At 35.5% G+C, this 15,758-nt stretch overlaps 2 protein-coding genes across 5 annotated transcripts in view; one reads left to right on the top strand and one right to left on the bottom strand.

The window, feature by feature from the left end:
* LOC147843474 (uncharacterized) overlaps window positions 1-15,758 on the bottom strand; it is a 388,615-nt gene that overhangs the window by 75,576 nt on the left and 297,281 nt on the right. The window lies entirely within an intron of this gene.
* col18a1b (collagen type XVIII alpha 1 chain b) overlaps window positions 1-15,758 on the top strand; it is a 67,072-nt gene that overhangs the window by 17,361 nt on the left and 33,953 nt on the right. For all 4 annotated transcript variants that reach the window (XR_015493418.1, XR_015493417.1, XM_087256980.1 and 1 more), the window contains 3 exons: window positions 12,967-13,508; window positions 14,163-14,246; window positions 15,464-15,520. Coding sequence is in view for 2 of the 4 variants with exons in the window: in XM_087256980.1 (XP_087113106.1) it covers window positions 12,967-13,508; window positions 14,163-14,246; window positions 15,464-15,520 (683 nt within the window). In the remaining 2 variants the exon portion in view is untranslated. The remainder of the gene's footprint in view (window positions 1-12,966; window positions 13,509-14,162; window positions 14,247-15,463; window positions 15,521-15,758) is intronic.

The following is a 15,758-nucleotide window of genomic DNA, read 5'->3' as shown; positions in this document are numbered from 1 at the left end:
ATTGTTCAGGCGCAACTGAAATTTAAAGAGATAAAACCACTGCTTATCATAATCTGTCCCCTAGGTATAGATCTGAACATTATAAGGCAGTAAGTGATTACCTGGCCAAATCTATTTATTTTAAGGTTCAATTCAGTCTATTAACAAACACTAATTTTCAACTATAAAACACTGGCTTCAACTATATTTTTTGTATGATACAGAAACTTATGTATTAGGTTAAAACTGACTGTTTAAGAGAAGGAGGCAAGAAGTAGTTTTTAACATTTTTAGCAGCTTTAATAAACAAATGAGCATAAAGCAAATGTGTGGCAGCAGCCACTAATGGACGACTACCACCTAAACAAAACAAAAAATAAAATGTCCCAGGTCTGGTCCTTGATTGTCTTTCTTTGTGGTGACTCCTTCTCGCATCCTTACAACACTCTTCTGTGATCCTCGAGAAAGCATGGAAGCAACTTGGTTTGTCACTTTTTGGGGTCTCCTGACACATTCTCATTGTGTTCTGAAACATGGAGGATGGTTCTGCATTTGCATGTGTTGTGAGAATTTCAACCCAAGCTCATTATTGGTATGTCTCCATATATAAATCCCTGGAGATTGCGAAATACTTCCCTGGAGGTACGTTTTTTTTTTTTTGCTTTGTACCCTTGTACCCTACTTTGTAGCCTTGTACAAAAAAAGATTTTGGTTAATACAGCTAATATTACCCTTCATGACAACTCAGAGGGGGTGAATTTTTTTATAACTCATCCGTTTCCTTTATATTAAGTTACATTAAGTTTGCATAATTAAGGGAGTGGCCATTTGAGTGACAGCTTGGTCTCGTTGGTCACCGTCACGTCACCTCAGCTGAATCCTGCAGATTAGCCACTGAACTCAGCAAATTTATCGTATTTCTGTGTTGTTTTATGTGACTTTACACAGGCAACTGCCTTTTGGACTTGTTTCCTACAAATATTAGATGGCATGGCATGCTGAGTGCACTTAATTGTGCTCACAAACCATTCACGTGGCCTTCGTTTCCCATGTGAGTAAAGTTATATACTTATATACCATCTCTGTACATGTACAGTATTTGTTTTATTTAAGATCATTTATCGTTTATGTTTATATTTAGAGCTGTGATGCACTCCAGAATCTGACGAATTGATTAGCTGTAGGCTCTAGAACCGTCATCTGAAGCGTTGTCATACAGTGTTATGCTGGATTTCATCAATAGTCTTAACTTACATTAACTAACACAGACTATATCTGAAGTATTTGGAAGTAATTCGCATTTTCCTCCTGTTGAAAAACGTCATAAGAACAATGTTTAGTGGCTCAATGTATTACAGCAGTGTTTTTAAAAGTCTTTACACTTTATTGATATAGTATACAACCAAGCACAAGTGGTCAGAATACAAACGAGTCAAAGGTGATACAGTATTAAGCGTTCTCCCAAAGTAAAGTGTGTCTGAACCAGGTCCAAGCAAAATGCCAGCAGGTGTCTGTAGCTCCGCTCATTCTCTTTGCCCTTGTTTGGTATCCCGCCGTGGGTGTCATGACGCGCGAACAAAATGGCAACTGTTGGCTGCGCCTACTTGTGGCTTCTTTTGCTCTCTTTGGAAACCTATGGGTGACGTCACGGATACTACGTCCATATATTTTACAGTCTATGGACTGACCTGATCACCAATCAGTGTTTTCAGAAACAATCCAGAAAAAGAAATGCCTGAAAGGCCGCCTGATTTTTTTCTCTTTTTGAAAAATTACCACGTTCTCACCCTGTTATTTACTTGTTTATTTTAATTTTTGCCTTTACCTGCTTTCTGGAACCGTTCACTTACATGGCGAGCTACTAGGCAAACTGGTCACAGTGGAAAAGCTGTCCACACGAAGGTAAGCGGTCAGCAGTAGTGCAAAAAGAATGTCTTGCTAAAAAGTCAATTAAAAGTATTGCCAGTGACACTCAATCTAGTAGCAAGCAAAGTACAATTTTAGAGTTGTTTGCTAACATAAGTTGATATCTTTTTAGTTTCTTTTTTATCTAGCAATCACTGAATTTTAGCAGAAAGAAGCTACAATACAGATAATTGAGCTGAAGCTTGACTACACAATTAAATCACAAATCAAATCGAGATCTCAATATCTGTCAAAAAAAATCCCAATTAGATATTTTCCCCAAATCCCACAGCCATACTGGCTATATAATTCGCATTCTCCAGAAATGTATATGGGGGTACGTTTTCACAATGAGCCTGTGTTGGAGAATTTGTGTGCTTGGTTATGGCTGCACGATATTGAAAAAAAAATGCTTTGATTTGTTTTGTTGCGATATAGATATATGTTCACAGCTCTGGAGAGAACTCAGGAATTCATATTGATTGGGATAATTTTGCAGGAGTAAAAAATATAAAAATATAAATAAGCATAATACAAGAAAGCAAATAGAAATGATCAGTGCTTTGTGGTTTTTGGGTCAGAAACCAAACAATCAAATGTAAAATAACACTACATGTGTCTTCATTGTTTAAATAACTTAATAAAAATTAGTCTAAAGCAATGAATGCTTTACACTCCTGATGCTCTCACTCTCACAGGCCTTAAACACTTTCATTATGCCTTAACACTGCAGTGACTCCACAAATCTAATATGTTCTTAACTGTGGAGCTGCTCAGCTATAATCCCGACTCAACATTTCAAATTTTGTGATTGCAATGTGACTATTGCAAATCCGTACATTGTGATATCGATGCTGAAGTGGTATACTGTATAGTGCAGGCCTTGCATGTGTGCAAAACTCATGAAATTGTTTTTCCAGTTTGTTAGTGGGGTTTTTTCTTACTTGAAGTGTGTTTTCCCTGCCACCTTATTGCCGCCTTAGGAATTTTGCTTATTGATAGTTATTAAAAGTGTAGACAGCTTTAGGTATTGAGAAGGGACATGGAAGCAGAATAAGATTTTAAATCTTAATAAAGAAGCCAAAGCTCAAACCAGAGCTGTTGGTGGTCTAATACTTTTGCACAGTACTATACATGAATAAGCCTGTGTACTGTAAGACCTCAGTTGTGTTGGTTGGTGAGTGGGCATTTGGACAAAGAGACAGATTATTGTGTCTCTATGTTATTACTTGCAGGGTTTAACAAGATCCCCGCTGAAAATGACTAGACATTTGGCTGAGAATTCACGATCGGATGCAATTGCCTTTATTTTTAGCTACTGTATGAGGGCCTTTTTGGAATGATGTGCAATAAAATGTGGGAGAGCAAAAAGGGATTCATTGTGAGAGCTGTGAAGATCTGTTGTAGGGGGGGTGAAGTAGTTGTCATGACACAAAGACATCCTTCATTGTTAAATAGCCCTGCATTTTTATGACCAGAACTGGCATTGCAGTGTAGTGGTAATTAATAAGGTTCGTGTTTTGATCTAGCACTGTGGTCTTGGTGAAAGCAGCATGAAAATCACAGAAGCAAACAACTGCCAAAGAACATATTAAAGAGTATTGTGTAGACCATGATGTAAGTGTTTTCTTTGCACGTTTGTTACTTCATTATGTAACTTTATTCAATTTTTGTTTTATTTAGCTGCGAATATTCATTCATCTGCATAATTATTCCAAATGTGTTTTTAAAAGCTGGATTATTATACGTGGTAGTGGCAGCTGTTTCATGCTGGTCGTTTTCTTGGGTTACACTTTTTCTTATCTCATGGGAAGCAGGGTCTGGGATCATTTTGGGGAGACTTTATCATAATTGGGCCTGTTGAGAGCCCAGGAGGAATCAGTTCACAGGATACTCTGGTTACCATCTCATGCATTTAACTCCCTCTTACCTATCCAGCTGTCAAAGTTCTGAGGGAGTACAACCCTTAAGTTAAGAAAAGAAAAAAAAAAGAAAGAAAGAAAGCATACACTAATGTCAGGAAAAACTGAACTGCTTTCTGTTGCTTGTTTTTTTTTTCAGGGTTTATTAATGCTTCTTTTTGTCACTATAATCACAAAATATTTGTTTGCTTACCGTATTTAGTCATTCCCTATCACAGCTGTAGGATGCATACACACGTGGGAGATAGTCTGGAACAGTTGGCCAACACTGGTGTGCAAGGGATGATTTATTCACCAGCATGTTCACATGCATTGCAGAACTGCATGTTCCTTGACAATAATTATTTAAGCATAGATGGTAACTCTTCATGCAGAATGTTTGCAGTTTCTGTCAGGTTTCAGCAGAAATTAAAACTAGGGGCAGTTAAACAACAACCATTTTCATTTATTGTTACATTTCTGTGTCAGTTGCATGTTCTCCTTGTGTTCACGTAGGTTTCCTCCGGGTGCTTCGCTTCCACCACAAGCCTAAATACATGCACTATAGGTGAAGCTAAATTGTGCATAGTGTATGTGTGTGAAGGGGAGAGTATGGTTATTTCCCAGTGATGGGTTGCAGCTGGAAGGGTATGTAAAACATATGCTGGATAAGTTGGCGGTTCATTCCACTATGGATACGCCAGATTAATAAGGGGACTAAGAAAAAAAGAAAAGGAATGAATGTGTTAAGTTTACAGCAATTAATTTACTTTTCAGAATAAGCCTATGTTGAAAACAGAAGTGAAATAGTATTAGTACTGGTAGCTCTCCTTGGGTCTCATTTATAAAACATATTTATATTTATAAAGAAATCAAGTGAACGTACGACAGGACAAATTATTTATAATAATTTGCGTAATAATATAGTCATAAATGTATAATTATTTCTTAAGTGGGTAAGGTCATAAACGGCTTATACATAAACAGATTTTCATTTAGCCCCTTACACCAATATCGCATCGACATCGGTTTGGTCCTTACTCTGGGTTTAAGTACACCAAGATGTTTTGCAGGAAGAAAAGAAAAAATATAATGCAAACATTTCATGACGCTTGAAAACACACAATTTTTTGATCCAAAAAATTAAAAATGTGTGTTTTCATCTCATGCAGCAGGAGAACCAAATGCTGTATCTACAACTGCAAGACAGGATTTGAGACATAAATTGGCCACTGACATGTAGAAATATTCTGTTTTTTTTGTGATTATTTTACAATATGTATGATCTTTTAAAAAAATCCAAAAACCACTAGAATAGTGTTTTATATTTTGCCAACTTGTGTACTTTCATTATACCAAATGTTTCAAAGAATGTTTAAATCTAGAGTAATAAGCAATTTTGACTAGTGAGATTGAACACGGCCAGTGCTGCAACGCTTATGGCATCATACCCTCGGTTTAGGGTTTGTTTGTTTTTCATAGAAAAACACCAGGGAAAACCTTAACAGGTTGTGCATTTTATTAGACTATACATTAACAGCATCATCAGAACCAACAATCCAGAATCTCAAAATGCATATAGTATGATAAAACTTTGTTGCTTATCAACATAGTTCATAAAAATATCTCAAAAGCAAACATGGTTTCTGCAGGTGTCCCTAACATGTAATGAAGATAACAACTTCCATGATTTCACACTCAGTCACGTTGACATCAAAATACGCCTATGTTTGTTGTGAATACACCTCCTCTCGTGACAAAAAAAAAAAAAAACATTACTGTGTTTTTAACATGAGAGTCAGGACTTCAGTTTAACATCTCATCCGAAAGATGGCACTCACTTAGCAGTATAGAGCCCCCTTCACTATACTGGAGTGTTAGGACCCACAGACCACAGGTTGAGCGCCCCCTGCTGGACTCACTAAGACCACTTCCAACAGCAACCTAGTTTTCCCATGTGGTCTCCCATCTAGGTACTGACTAGTCACAGCCCTGCTTAGCTTCAGGGGGCGACTATGTGAGAGTTGCAGAGAGCTGCCGGCATGAATATTATTGAGCATGTCTGCGGTAAGATGAAGGAGGAGGCATTAAAGATGAATCCAAAGAACCTTGATGAACTGGGAGTCCAGGAAGAACGCTTTCTTTGCCATTCCAGATGACTTTATTAATAAGTTATTTGAGTCATTGCAGAGATGTATGGATGCCGTCGTCCAAGCTTATGCGAGTCATACACAATATTAGTTCTTTTTCCACTTCACCATGACTTTATATTCTATACTGTATATTATTTCTGCTAAGTGACAAGACTTTTGTCTAAGCAAAGTCAGACCTTAGTGTCTTAATTAAATAATTAAACATCAAGGCATGATAATATTTTATTTTGGTAAAATAAGCATAATCTAGAGGACTTTGCCTATCATCTAAGCCAGGGGTCTCAAACTCGCGGCCCGCAGGCCATTTGCGGCCCTCAGTGCAATATTTTGTGGCCCGCACCGACCGCTGTACACTGACAGAATCAGCGGAGCGGGGAGAGAGAGCGCTCCCCGTTCCGCTGATTCTATCCGTACACATCGGTCACTGGCATTCCCCGCCCGCCGTGTAAACAAAGGGGCGGGGATGCCGATGACGTCACCACGCACCCCGCCCCTTTGTTAGACGCTGTGACGGGCGGGAAGTGTAAGGAGGGAACTTGCACCGGCCAGAAGGTAAGCTGTTCCCACCCCTGCCTGCCACTTAGCTACCTATCTGCAGCCTGCCACCTACCTAGCTACAGCCTGCATCTTATATATATTATAGGTAGATACAGACTGGTACAGACTGATGTGACTGGAGTGGGGTGGGGGTGTTTTATTTATACATATATACGCCTTTTTTTTAGGTGAGGGAATGGAAGTTTTGAGTGAGTTCCCCCAAGCCATACTGAGGGTCTCAACTGCTTCCGCTCTAAAGCCAAATGTGGTTCAGATTTGTGAGAAGAAGCGCTGTCAAGTCTCTGGCAGCAATAAGTAGGCAAAAGATGCCATGTTCAGAAGAACTGTTCATAATCTTCACTCAATGTTCTATTAATTTTCAGGACACTTCATGTTCAGAAGAAATAATTAAAACTGTTAATAATGACATTTGATGACTTTTTTTTTGTGAAATCCCTTATGCGGCCCAGCCTCACCCAGACTTTGCCTCCTGCGGCCCCCAGGTAAATTGAGTTTGAGACCCCTGATCTAAGCCACTTCTGATACCAAATGATCAACTAGAACTCAAGTTATTATTTGTTGTTCCTAAAACTTGGATAGGTGACAAGACCTTTGACATGGTACACACTTGCATTGGCATGTTTTTGGTTTGCATGTAAACTGGGGCAATGGGTTATTCCAGTAAGTTGAATTGGCAGTGTATTAGTGTGCATTTAAACGTGTAAATCCATTTTCTGATACTATTAGTGTATCTACATCCCGAACTTCATGGTGGTTCAATGGCTTCAACGTTATTGTGATTTACAAGTGTATTGTGTTTGTTTTGTAAAGTAGGATGCAGGAGTAAGTGGACACATCTGGACTAAATAACAGGCCAGTTATACTCCCAAAATCTCCTGTGTGAGCATTTTGAAAAATAATGACACACAACACAGGAACGAAATGAATGTTGGCTAAGTCAGTGAATAACTGGACAGCCGTGTCAATGAGAATCATGGTGTCGAGTGGAAAAGTTGCTAAGTTGCTATTGCTTTTGAAATATGACCCTGATCTTGGAGCATTCATTCATACACTTTCTGTGTATAGGTGTAGAACTAAAATAAAAGAACATGTTTAGTAGGGCTGACATTCGTAATGCTAAACTAATGACAGGATACAGAAATAGGCTGCATTTACACTGCAGATCTTGATGGTCAATTCCAATTTTGTGGCCCTATCCGATTTGTTTGCTGACCTGCTTACACCATCTTTTAAAAGTGACTTGTATCCAATTGTCTGTATTTACACAGCACACGGCAAGGGCGCAATGACCAGGAAAAAAAAAAAGAGCGCTGACTTACTTAATTATTAGCTGATAATTAAAGAGTGCTCCTTTCTCTATTCCTGTATGTAATCTGTTTGCATCTTTTGACAAACTGTTTTACTATAGTTTATGACAGAAAGGTTCTCATTTGTCCATCTTCTTTTGATATATAAGCTTTTTAAAACCTTTAGGCATCTTAATGCAATGTCCATGGTGTAATGTATGCATGTGATGTAGCCATGCACTAATTTTATATTAGTTTATATTGGTTACGTGGCGGACATTGCGCTCTCTCGCTCTCGCTCTTGTTAACACCTGTGCTATATGACAATATAAAAGCTGTTTAAGTCCTCGTGTATGAGATTTAAGGTTTGGTTCTGGTTATTTGCCTGAATGCTGCTCTGTGTGAACGCAGAGGGAAAATTTCCGGAAAGAGCGTGTCCATGTCTACTCCAGCCAATCAGAACAATCAGATGCATTCATGACGCTGTTTATGTTTTAATAAAAGCCTTTGAATATGTTTCCAAACACATTTCGCTGCTAGATGTTAAAACGCTTATGATAACTCGCTTTTTTTTAACGTCGGTTCTGCTTAAGTTGCTTGACTGGTGTGCACATGAAGTGCAGGAGTGCTCCGGTGAACTCCAGCGCAAACACACACACACATATATATATATATATATATATATATATATATATATATATATATATATATATATATATATATATATATATATGTGTGTGTGTGTGTTTGCGCTGGAGTTCACCGGAGCACTCCTGCACTTCATGTGCACACCAGTATTGTGTAAGACTTAGATGAAAACATAGAGGAACACTTTCGCATGTATATATATATATATATATATATATATATATATATATATATATATATATATATACATGCGAAAGTGTTCCTCTATGTTTTCATCTAAGTTTTACACAATACTTATTCATCCATAGATTTTGTAATGTAGTCAAATGTGTAATTATTTAGCTGTGGTTCGCAAATGTGCCTTCGGATGTCTTCGGGGCAAAGCAGCTGCATGATAATAAAGCTTTAAATAAAAGTGAAATCATTAACAAAAGCGCAGCCGTTAGAGGCCATTTCTGGTTAATGATGTCAGAATTTACTTGTATTTTGGAATGGATGTGTGGATGGACTTTTCCGAAAATATTCCAGAAAATTCTTGCCTGTGTGAACAGCACTTTTTTGGATCTACCTGTAAAGTCATTCCGGTAATTTTCCGCATATTTATCGGTATCACTGTGTGAAAGGGGCTTTTGTAACCCCCTGTCCTAACAACATGTTACGTGACGAGATTTGCAGTGATTGAATTTGCAGTGAATTTGGCTGTTTGCACCAGACGCAACACAACAGAAATTTAAATACAGCCAATCAAAAGCACAGAATATATGTGCACTCACTGCACTCCAACGAAATGGTAAGATTTATAATCTAATTAATACATATTAAACCTCTTTAACATTATTAAATGTACACGCTGAATCACAAAAATAAGGAAAATAGGACAAAATTTTTTTCTTCTATCGCGTGCCGTTGCTTTTAGTTAGAGCACGACTTAAATCAGCCTTTAGGCTCGATAGTCAGACTCGCCCCCGTTTGGTGTTGTCAATCTGGCAATCTGCACTTGTGTTTTAAAGAAGGCGTGCAATACCTAGTTCAACCACTGGGTTTCAAACTTACATTCTGCACCTTTATAGTTAACACAGCATTTTATGAATATACCCAATTGGAGTTTTATCATCACAAAAGTGTAAGTTCAAATATTAGAAATGTATGTTTCAATAGAGAATACAAAAATGTAATAATTAATTCAAAATTAATTCAGATTCTCTTTTTAAAGTTCTGCTGAAATGCAGTTCTTTTTCACAAGGGTGGTCTAGAACTAAATGTTTAGTCAGTCCCACACATTTAACTGTTAAGATTAAATGTATGTGACCTGACAATGGTTTTGCTTTAGACCATCATAACCATGAGAAAGCTAAATTTCACATAATCAGCATGTTAAATTTAGTACGATTCTCCCAGGACTTGCTGTAATGTACATTGTGATGTATTATTCCACAGTGCCTCACAATTTTCCCCTAGGTTCTGTAGACATGGCAATCATCAGTCACTACTTTTTTTATCAGTCTCTAGAGGCTGTAGCTTGTTGATTTATGAGGCTGAACCAGTTGACTTCCTAAAGAGGTGCAATGTCACACAGATTTCAGTGATTTATGTAATAACTGGCCCTTTTTTCCTAAAGTCCCATTTTATTTTAAGCACCAGTAAAAATTTCATGAAAATGAAAGCATCTATTTTAAAAATCCTAAAATCAATTGAAAAATTTACTCATAACTAAATAATTGAGACTTTCCACTTAAAGGTACACAATAATAAATAAAAACTGCATGTGTTAAATTACATATAACCAGTGTTTAGATGGCTTAGATACTAGATTAGCTACAGTTTTTTACATTGTTTTATACATTTATTATTATACATTTTCCAGTAGCTTGACAGTAGTTAATCTATTTATGATCAGCATGTTCTGGTAGCTACTTTTTCCCAGTAAAGTAGTTTGACAACAGCATTATTTCATTTAGGGAACCTGCAATGATCTGAAGCGGCACAGCTTAATTTTAAGAATCACATACTACAATTGTGTATTACTGCCATCTATTGGTAGATTACAGATCTCATGATTTTACATTTACTCCTATTTTGTAAATAATATGTGTCAAGTACAAACAATGGACATGTTATTATTCTAATTCAAATATGTTGTTATTGAAATGCTACATTTGTTTTGTACTAGTTGTCAACAGTTAAATTTGAAACTCAATCCAAACAATACGTTCTGTAATCATTCATATGCACAAATGTCTTTGTGAAAGCTGTGTGTGAAAGTTATAACAAACAAATTATAATTCATCATAACTTTTATATTAAAACCTATTTTACAAAACAGTTACAGAAATATACAGGAACATCTATACAAAACAGCACACACTCTTGGTGGCCTCATAATTGGGGACTAACAAGACTATAATTATGTAATATTATAACAGAACTGTATTATCTGTATTTTATAACTACAATTAAATTATTATACCTTTATTGTATGATGTAATATGTTATGTTAAATAATAATAATATTATATATTATGTATTATATTTCATTTAAACAAATTTCATCTTGCACAGTGAAAGAGAACTTTCTTTTTTAACACATTTCTAAACATAATAGTTTTAATAACTAATTTCTAATAACTAATTTAATTTATTTTGCCATGATGACAGTCAATAATATTTATTTATAAAAAATAAATAAATAAATCTCACAAAGAATCTGCCACATACAGTATTTTTCAAGACACTTCATGCAGCTTAAAGCGACATTTAAAGGCTTATCTAGGTTAATTAGGTTAACGATGGCAGGTAAGGGTAATTAGACAAGTTATTGTTTAATGATGGTTTGTTCTGTAGACTATAGAAAAAAAGTAGTTTAAAGGGGATAATAATTTTGACCTTAAAAAGGTTTTTAAAAATTAATAACTGATTTTATTCCAACCAAAATAAAACCAATTAGACTTTGTCCAGAAGAAAAATATTATCAGACACTGTGAACGTTTTCTTGCTCTGTTAAACATAATTTAAAAACATTTAAAAAAGAAAAACAATTCAAAAAGGGGCTAATAATTTTGACTTCAACTTTATATACAGAACTCACATTATCATGGTTAAAATATCTTACATAGATAGAAAAAGATTGTTTTTATTTATTCATTCATTTATTTTCTTGTCGGCTTACTCCCTTTATTAATCCAGGGTCGTCACAGCGTAATGAACCGCCAACTTATCCAGCAAGTTTTTACACAGCAGATGCCCTTCCAGCTGCAACCCATCTCTGGGAAACATCCACACACACATTCACACACACACCCATACACGACGGACAATTTAGCCTACCCAATTCACCTGTACCGCATGTCTTTGGACTGTGGGGGAAACCGGAGCACCCGGAGGAAACCCACGCGAAGGCAGGGAGAACATGCAAACTCCACACAGAAACGTCAACTGAGTCGAGGTTCGAACCAGCGACACAGCGACCTTCTTGCTGTGGGGCGGCAGCACTACCTACTGCGCCACTGCCTCACCAAGATTGTTTTTAAATGCTGTAAAATGTGGAAGAAAAACAAAGCCAAACTAAAGATGAAGCAAGCCTTTGTCATAATTGCAAAGGTGTCCAAATTCAGTTCTCAAACTAAATAAAGATGAACCTAAGAAGTGTAGAAGCTCCCTTCAGAAGGAGGATTTGACACCCTAGGATAACAGACTGCGGTGTTTGGATATATTTTACATCCTGTGCATTGTCCATGGTCAACAATATCACACATGCCCCTGAAAAGCTACTCTTTTCTGTTTAATGGTCTAAAAAAATGGACAAAAAAAGCTTAAGATATGTACCAACAGATCTAAAATCTTAAATTTTATCATAGGCTTACTATAGTGCATAGTACTAAAGTACATCGACTTAAATACAGTGCTCAGCATAAATTATTACACCCCTCACAAATCTATCTTTTAAATATATATGTTTAATAGGAAGCTGTACAATATTACATTTGTGCATATACATTAGATTAGTCAGAACTGCGGCCAAATCTAGAGCTTATCTAACAAAATAATGTATGATAGCAGTCCAAAAACTAGTTAACCCAAATGTAAATTTTATAGAAAAATATGAAATATAATTTTTAAAAATTTAAAAAAATAAAAAAAAAAAATAAAAAAATAAAAAAATTAAGAAAAGCAAAATAAAAATTTTAATATTCAATATTTTGCTTGAATTTAATTGTGTTATCATTATAATAAATGTTTGGTGACTAAAATATTATTTTAATAAGTATATCTGTTTAATAAATCTGTTCTGTTTAAATGCACCAAAATAAATTGCCTATATTCTCTGAGAAATGGATACAAATATTCAATTTCCAAATGGGGTATACTTAATTATGCTGAGCACTGTATAGTGTTTTATGAGAAGACAAAAAAAAAGTATTTTTTTAATTATTTGAATTTTAAACATTCATAAACTATATGGCGCATTATTTTCTTTAGAAGCTTGTGTATCTTTGTTCTAAATCGCTGTGCTGATTCACAATATTCTTTGTACCATAGAAGAGAGAGGCGTGTCCCTGCTGCAACTTATTGGGAACCTTCCTCCTGAAAATATCACTCGGGGTCAGGGCCCAAATGGAAAAGCATATTACCTCTTCACAAACAACACCAACATGGAGCAGTTGGCACTCACACACCTTCCCTCGCCCCTCTACCGAGACTTCTCTCTGGTCTTTCACTTGAAGCCCACCTCTGAAGATGCTGGGGTCATTTTCTCCATCACTGACTCCAATCAAAATATAATGTATGTGGGGGTAAAGCTCTCTGCGGTTAAGGATGGCAATAGGAAAGTTATATTTTATTACACAGAGCCTGATGCAGAAAAATCTCAAGAGGTGGCCAGCTTTGAAGTGGCACACCGGCCTGAAGAGTGGAGCCGCTTCTCTCTGGCTATCAATCTAGACCAGGTGTTTTTCTATGAGGACTGTGATTCTGAGCCTAAGGTAGCAACGTTGCAACGCTCACCTGATTACTTGGAACTTGAGACAAACTCCAAGATCTTCGTTGGACAAAGTGGAGTGGATGATCCAAACAAATTTCAAGTATGTTAAGTGTTATGTTATATCCTATTTTTTTAATATACAAAATGTTGTATGTTGTTTTAGAACTGTCTGTTTGTCTTTTGGTACAAAATAACAAAATAGCTTTTTTGACCCCTGCACCATTCCTCCCTTCCGACCTCTGGACAGTAAACTATTCAGATTAGGCTGTAGTGATGTGAATAAACTTTCAAACAACTGTCATAAAATAAAACATAATTTTCTTAATGTGCACGTAAGGCAAATTAGGAATCAAGTAAACTGAATGCATAAATAGCCAGAGAAGACACACTTTAACAAACAGCGTAATGCATGTCAAACACAAAACAGCAAACTGTTCAGAATCAAGCTGCTCACAGGCATAACATCTACATAATTTGTCAAAAACATAGAGACTGGTACTTAACTATGTGAAGTATATAGTATGTGAAGTATGTTTATAGCACAAAATGGATGTGAAAAAGACAAATGTGCCTTTTTTAAAAATAAATTCGGTGAATATTTGTAACTAGAATTATTTTTTTCAGTCTGCCTTAATGTGTCCTGCTGCATATTATCTGAAAAGACATTTATATTCAGCTAATAATATCTGACTAATGGTGAATGATGTTGTCTCTCTCTGTCTATGTGTGTGCCCATTTCAACCTGTCATTTTAGGGTATGATCTCAGAGTTAAGGATGGTCGGAAAGCCTCAGGTTGCAGAGCATCACTGTGACGATTCTGACGATGACGACTATGAAGTAAGCAGCATATAAACCAAGTAGAATAAGTCAGTAGAATAAGTTCACAAGATTTAGTCTGTAAAATATCTCTGATTTAATTTTTTTTTTCCAAAAACAGTCGAAGTCAGAATTATTAGCACCACTGAATTATTACCCTCGTTTATTTTTTCCCCAATTTCTGTTTAACGGAGAGAAACACATTTCAGCACATTTTTAATCATAATCGTTTTAATGACTCATTTCTAATAACTGATTTTTTTTTTTTTTTTTTTTGCCATGATGACAGTAAAGGATATTTGACTAGATATTTTAAAGACACTTCTATACAGCTTTTAAGTGACATTTAATGGCTTAACTAATTAGGTTAACTAGGCAGGTTAGGGTAATTTATTCAAGTTATTGTATAACAGTGGTTTGTTCTGTAAACTATCGAAAAAAATATTGCTTAAAACTGCTTTTATTCTAGCCAAAATAGAACAAATAAGACTTTCTCCAGAAGAAAAAATATTATCAGACATACTGTGAAAATCTCTTTGCTCCGTTAAACATCATTTAGGATTTTTTTTTTTAAAAGAAGAAAAAAAAAATCAAGGAAGGGCTAATAATTCTGACCTTAACTGTATGCTTTTTGAATCTACTTTTGATGTTTAAAATTTAACTCTGCAGTTTTAAAAAGTAGTGTTGGTTGTTTGAAGCAATATACTGTTTAAGCCACACAATGTATAAATAAATCTAAATTATTACAAACTATTAAAATCAGTTTAACTTACCTTATTAAATGTTCAAAAGTTTCAAAAGTTGTCAAAGCAGAAATCCAATATCCAATGTTCCAATATACAGTCTGAAAGCACAAACAGAAAAAAGCGCACATGAATCACAAATTAGGAGAAAGTATTTTCTTACAGTGTGCAGTGCTCAGCATATAGACCATTTTAAGGGATGTAAACAAAAACAATGGTCCCAACATATTTCCTGTTTTACACTTTTAATTTCTATAGCTTCCGAGAATCCAAAAAAAAAAATCACACATTGATAAATAATGCTATGATAGCTGTTTTAAATAATATTATATATGTTTTTTTATCATTTTAGGCTTTTGCTACAGTTATGAAACAGTTTTATAACAAGCAGAAAATGTTTATGGGCCAATGACATTACCACATTGAAATGGTCTATATAAGTACACCCCTCACAAATCTCAAATTATCAAACAAATTATTTGTCATTATTTGTAGGATTCCGGAGACAATGGAAGTGGAATCGAGGACAGAATGAATATACAATATAATTTAGTAAGTATTTTGGACATCAGTTATTGCATGTATTTGACAAAAACACCAATGCAACCCATCCATTAAATATTGTTCTAAACATTTGGTGAATGTTTAAAATATTAAGACACAAAAGCCGTTATTTTTATTTAAAAAAACGCCAAATTCCTTTTTTTATTCTTTACAAAAATGTAGAAGTCCAATCTGGGTTTGCCAGAAAGGCAAAATTTGTAATAAAAGATGTGCAATTTTGTGTTCA

The sequence above is a fragment of the Danio rerio genome, chromosome 6 (genome assembly GCF_052040795.2).
Source record: "Danio rerio strain M-AB ecotype USA chromosome 6, GRCz13ab, whole genome shotgun sequence".
In the NCBI taxonomy this organism is placed as follows: domain Eukaryota; kingdom Metazoa; phylum Chordata; class Actinopteri; order Cypriniformes; family Danionidae; genus Danio; species Danio rerio.
This window is presented reverse-complemented; position numbering and strand designations above follow the sequence as displayed.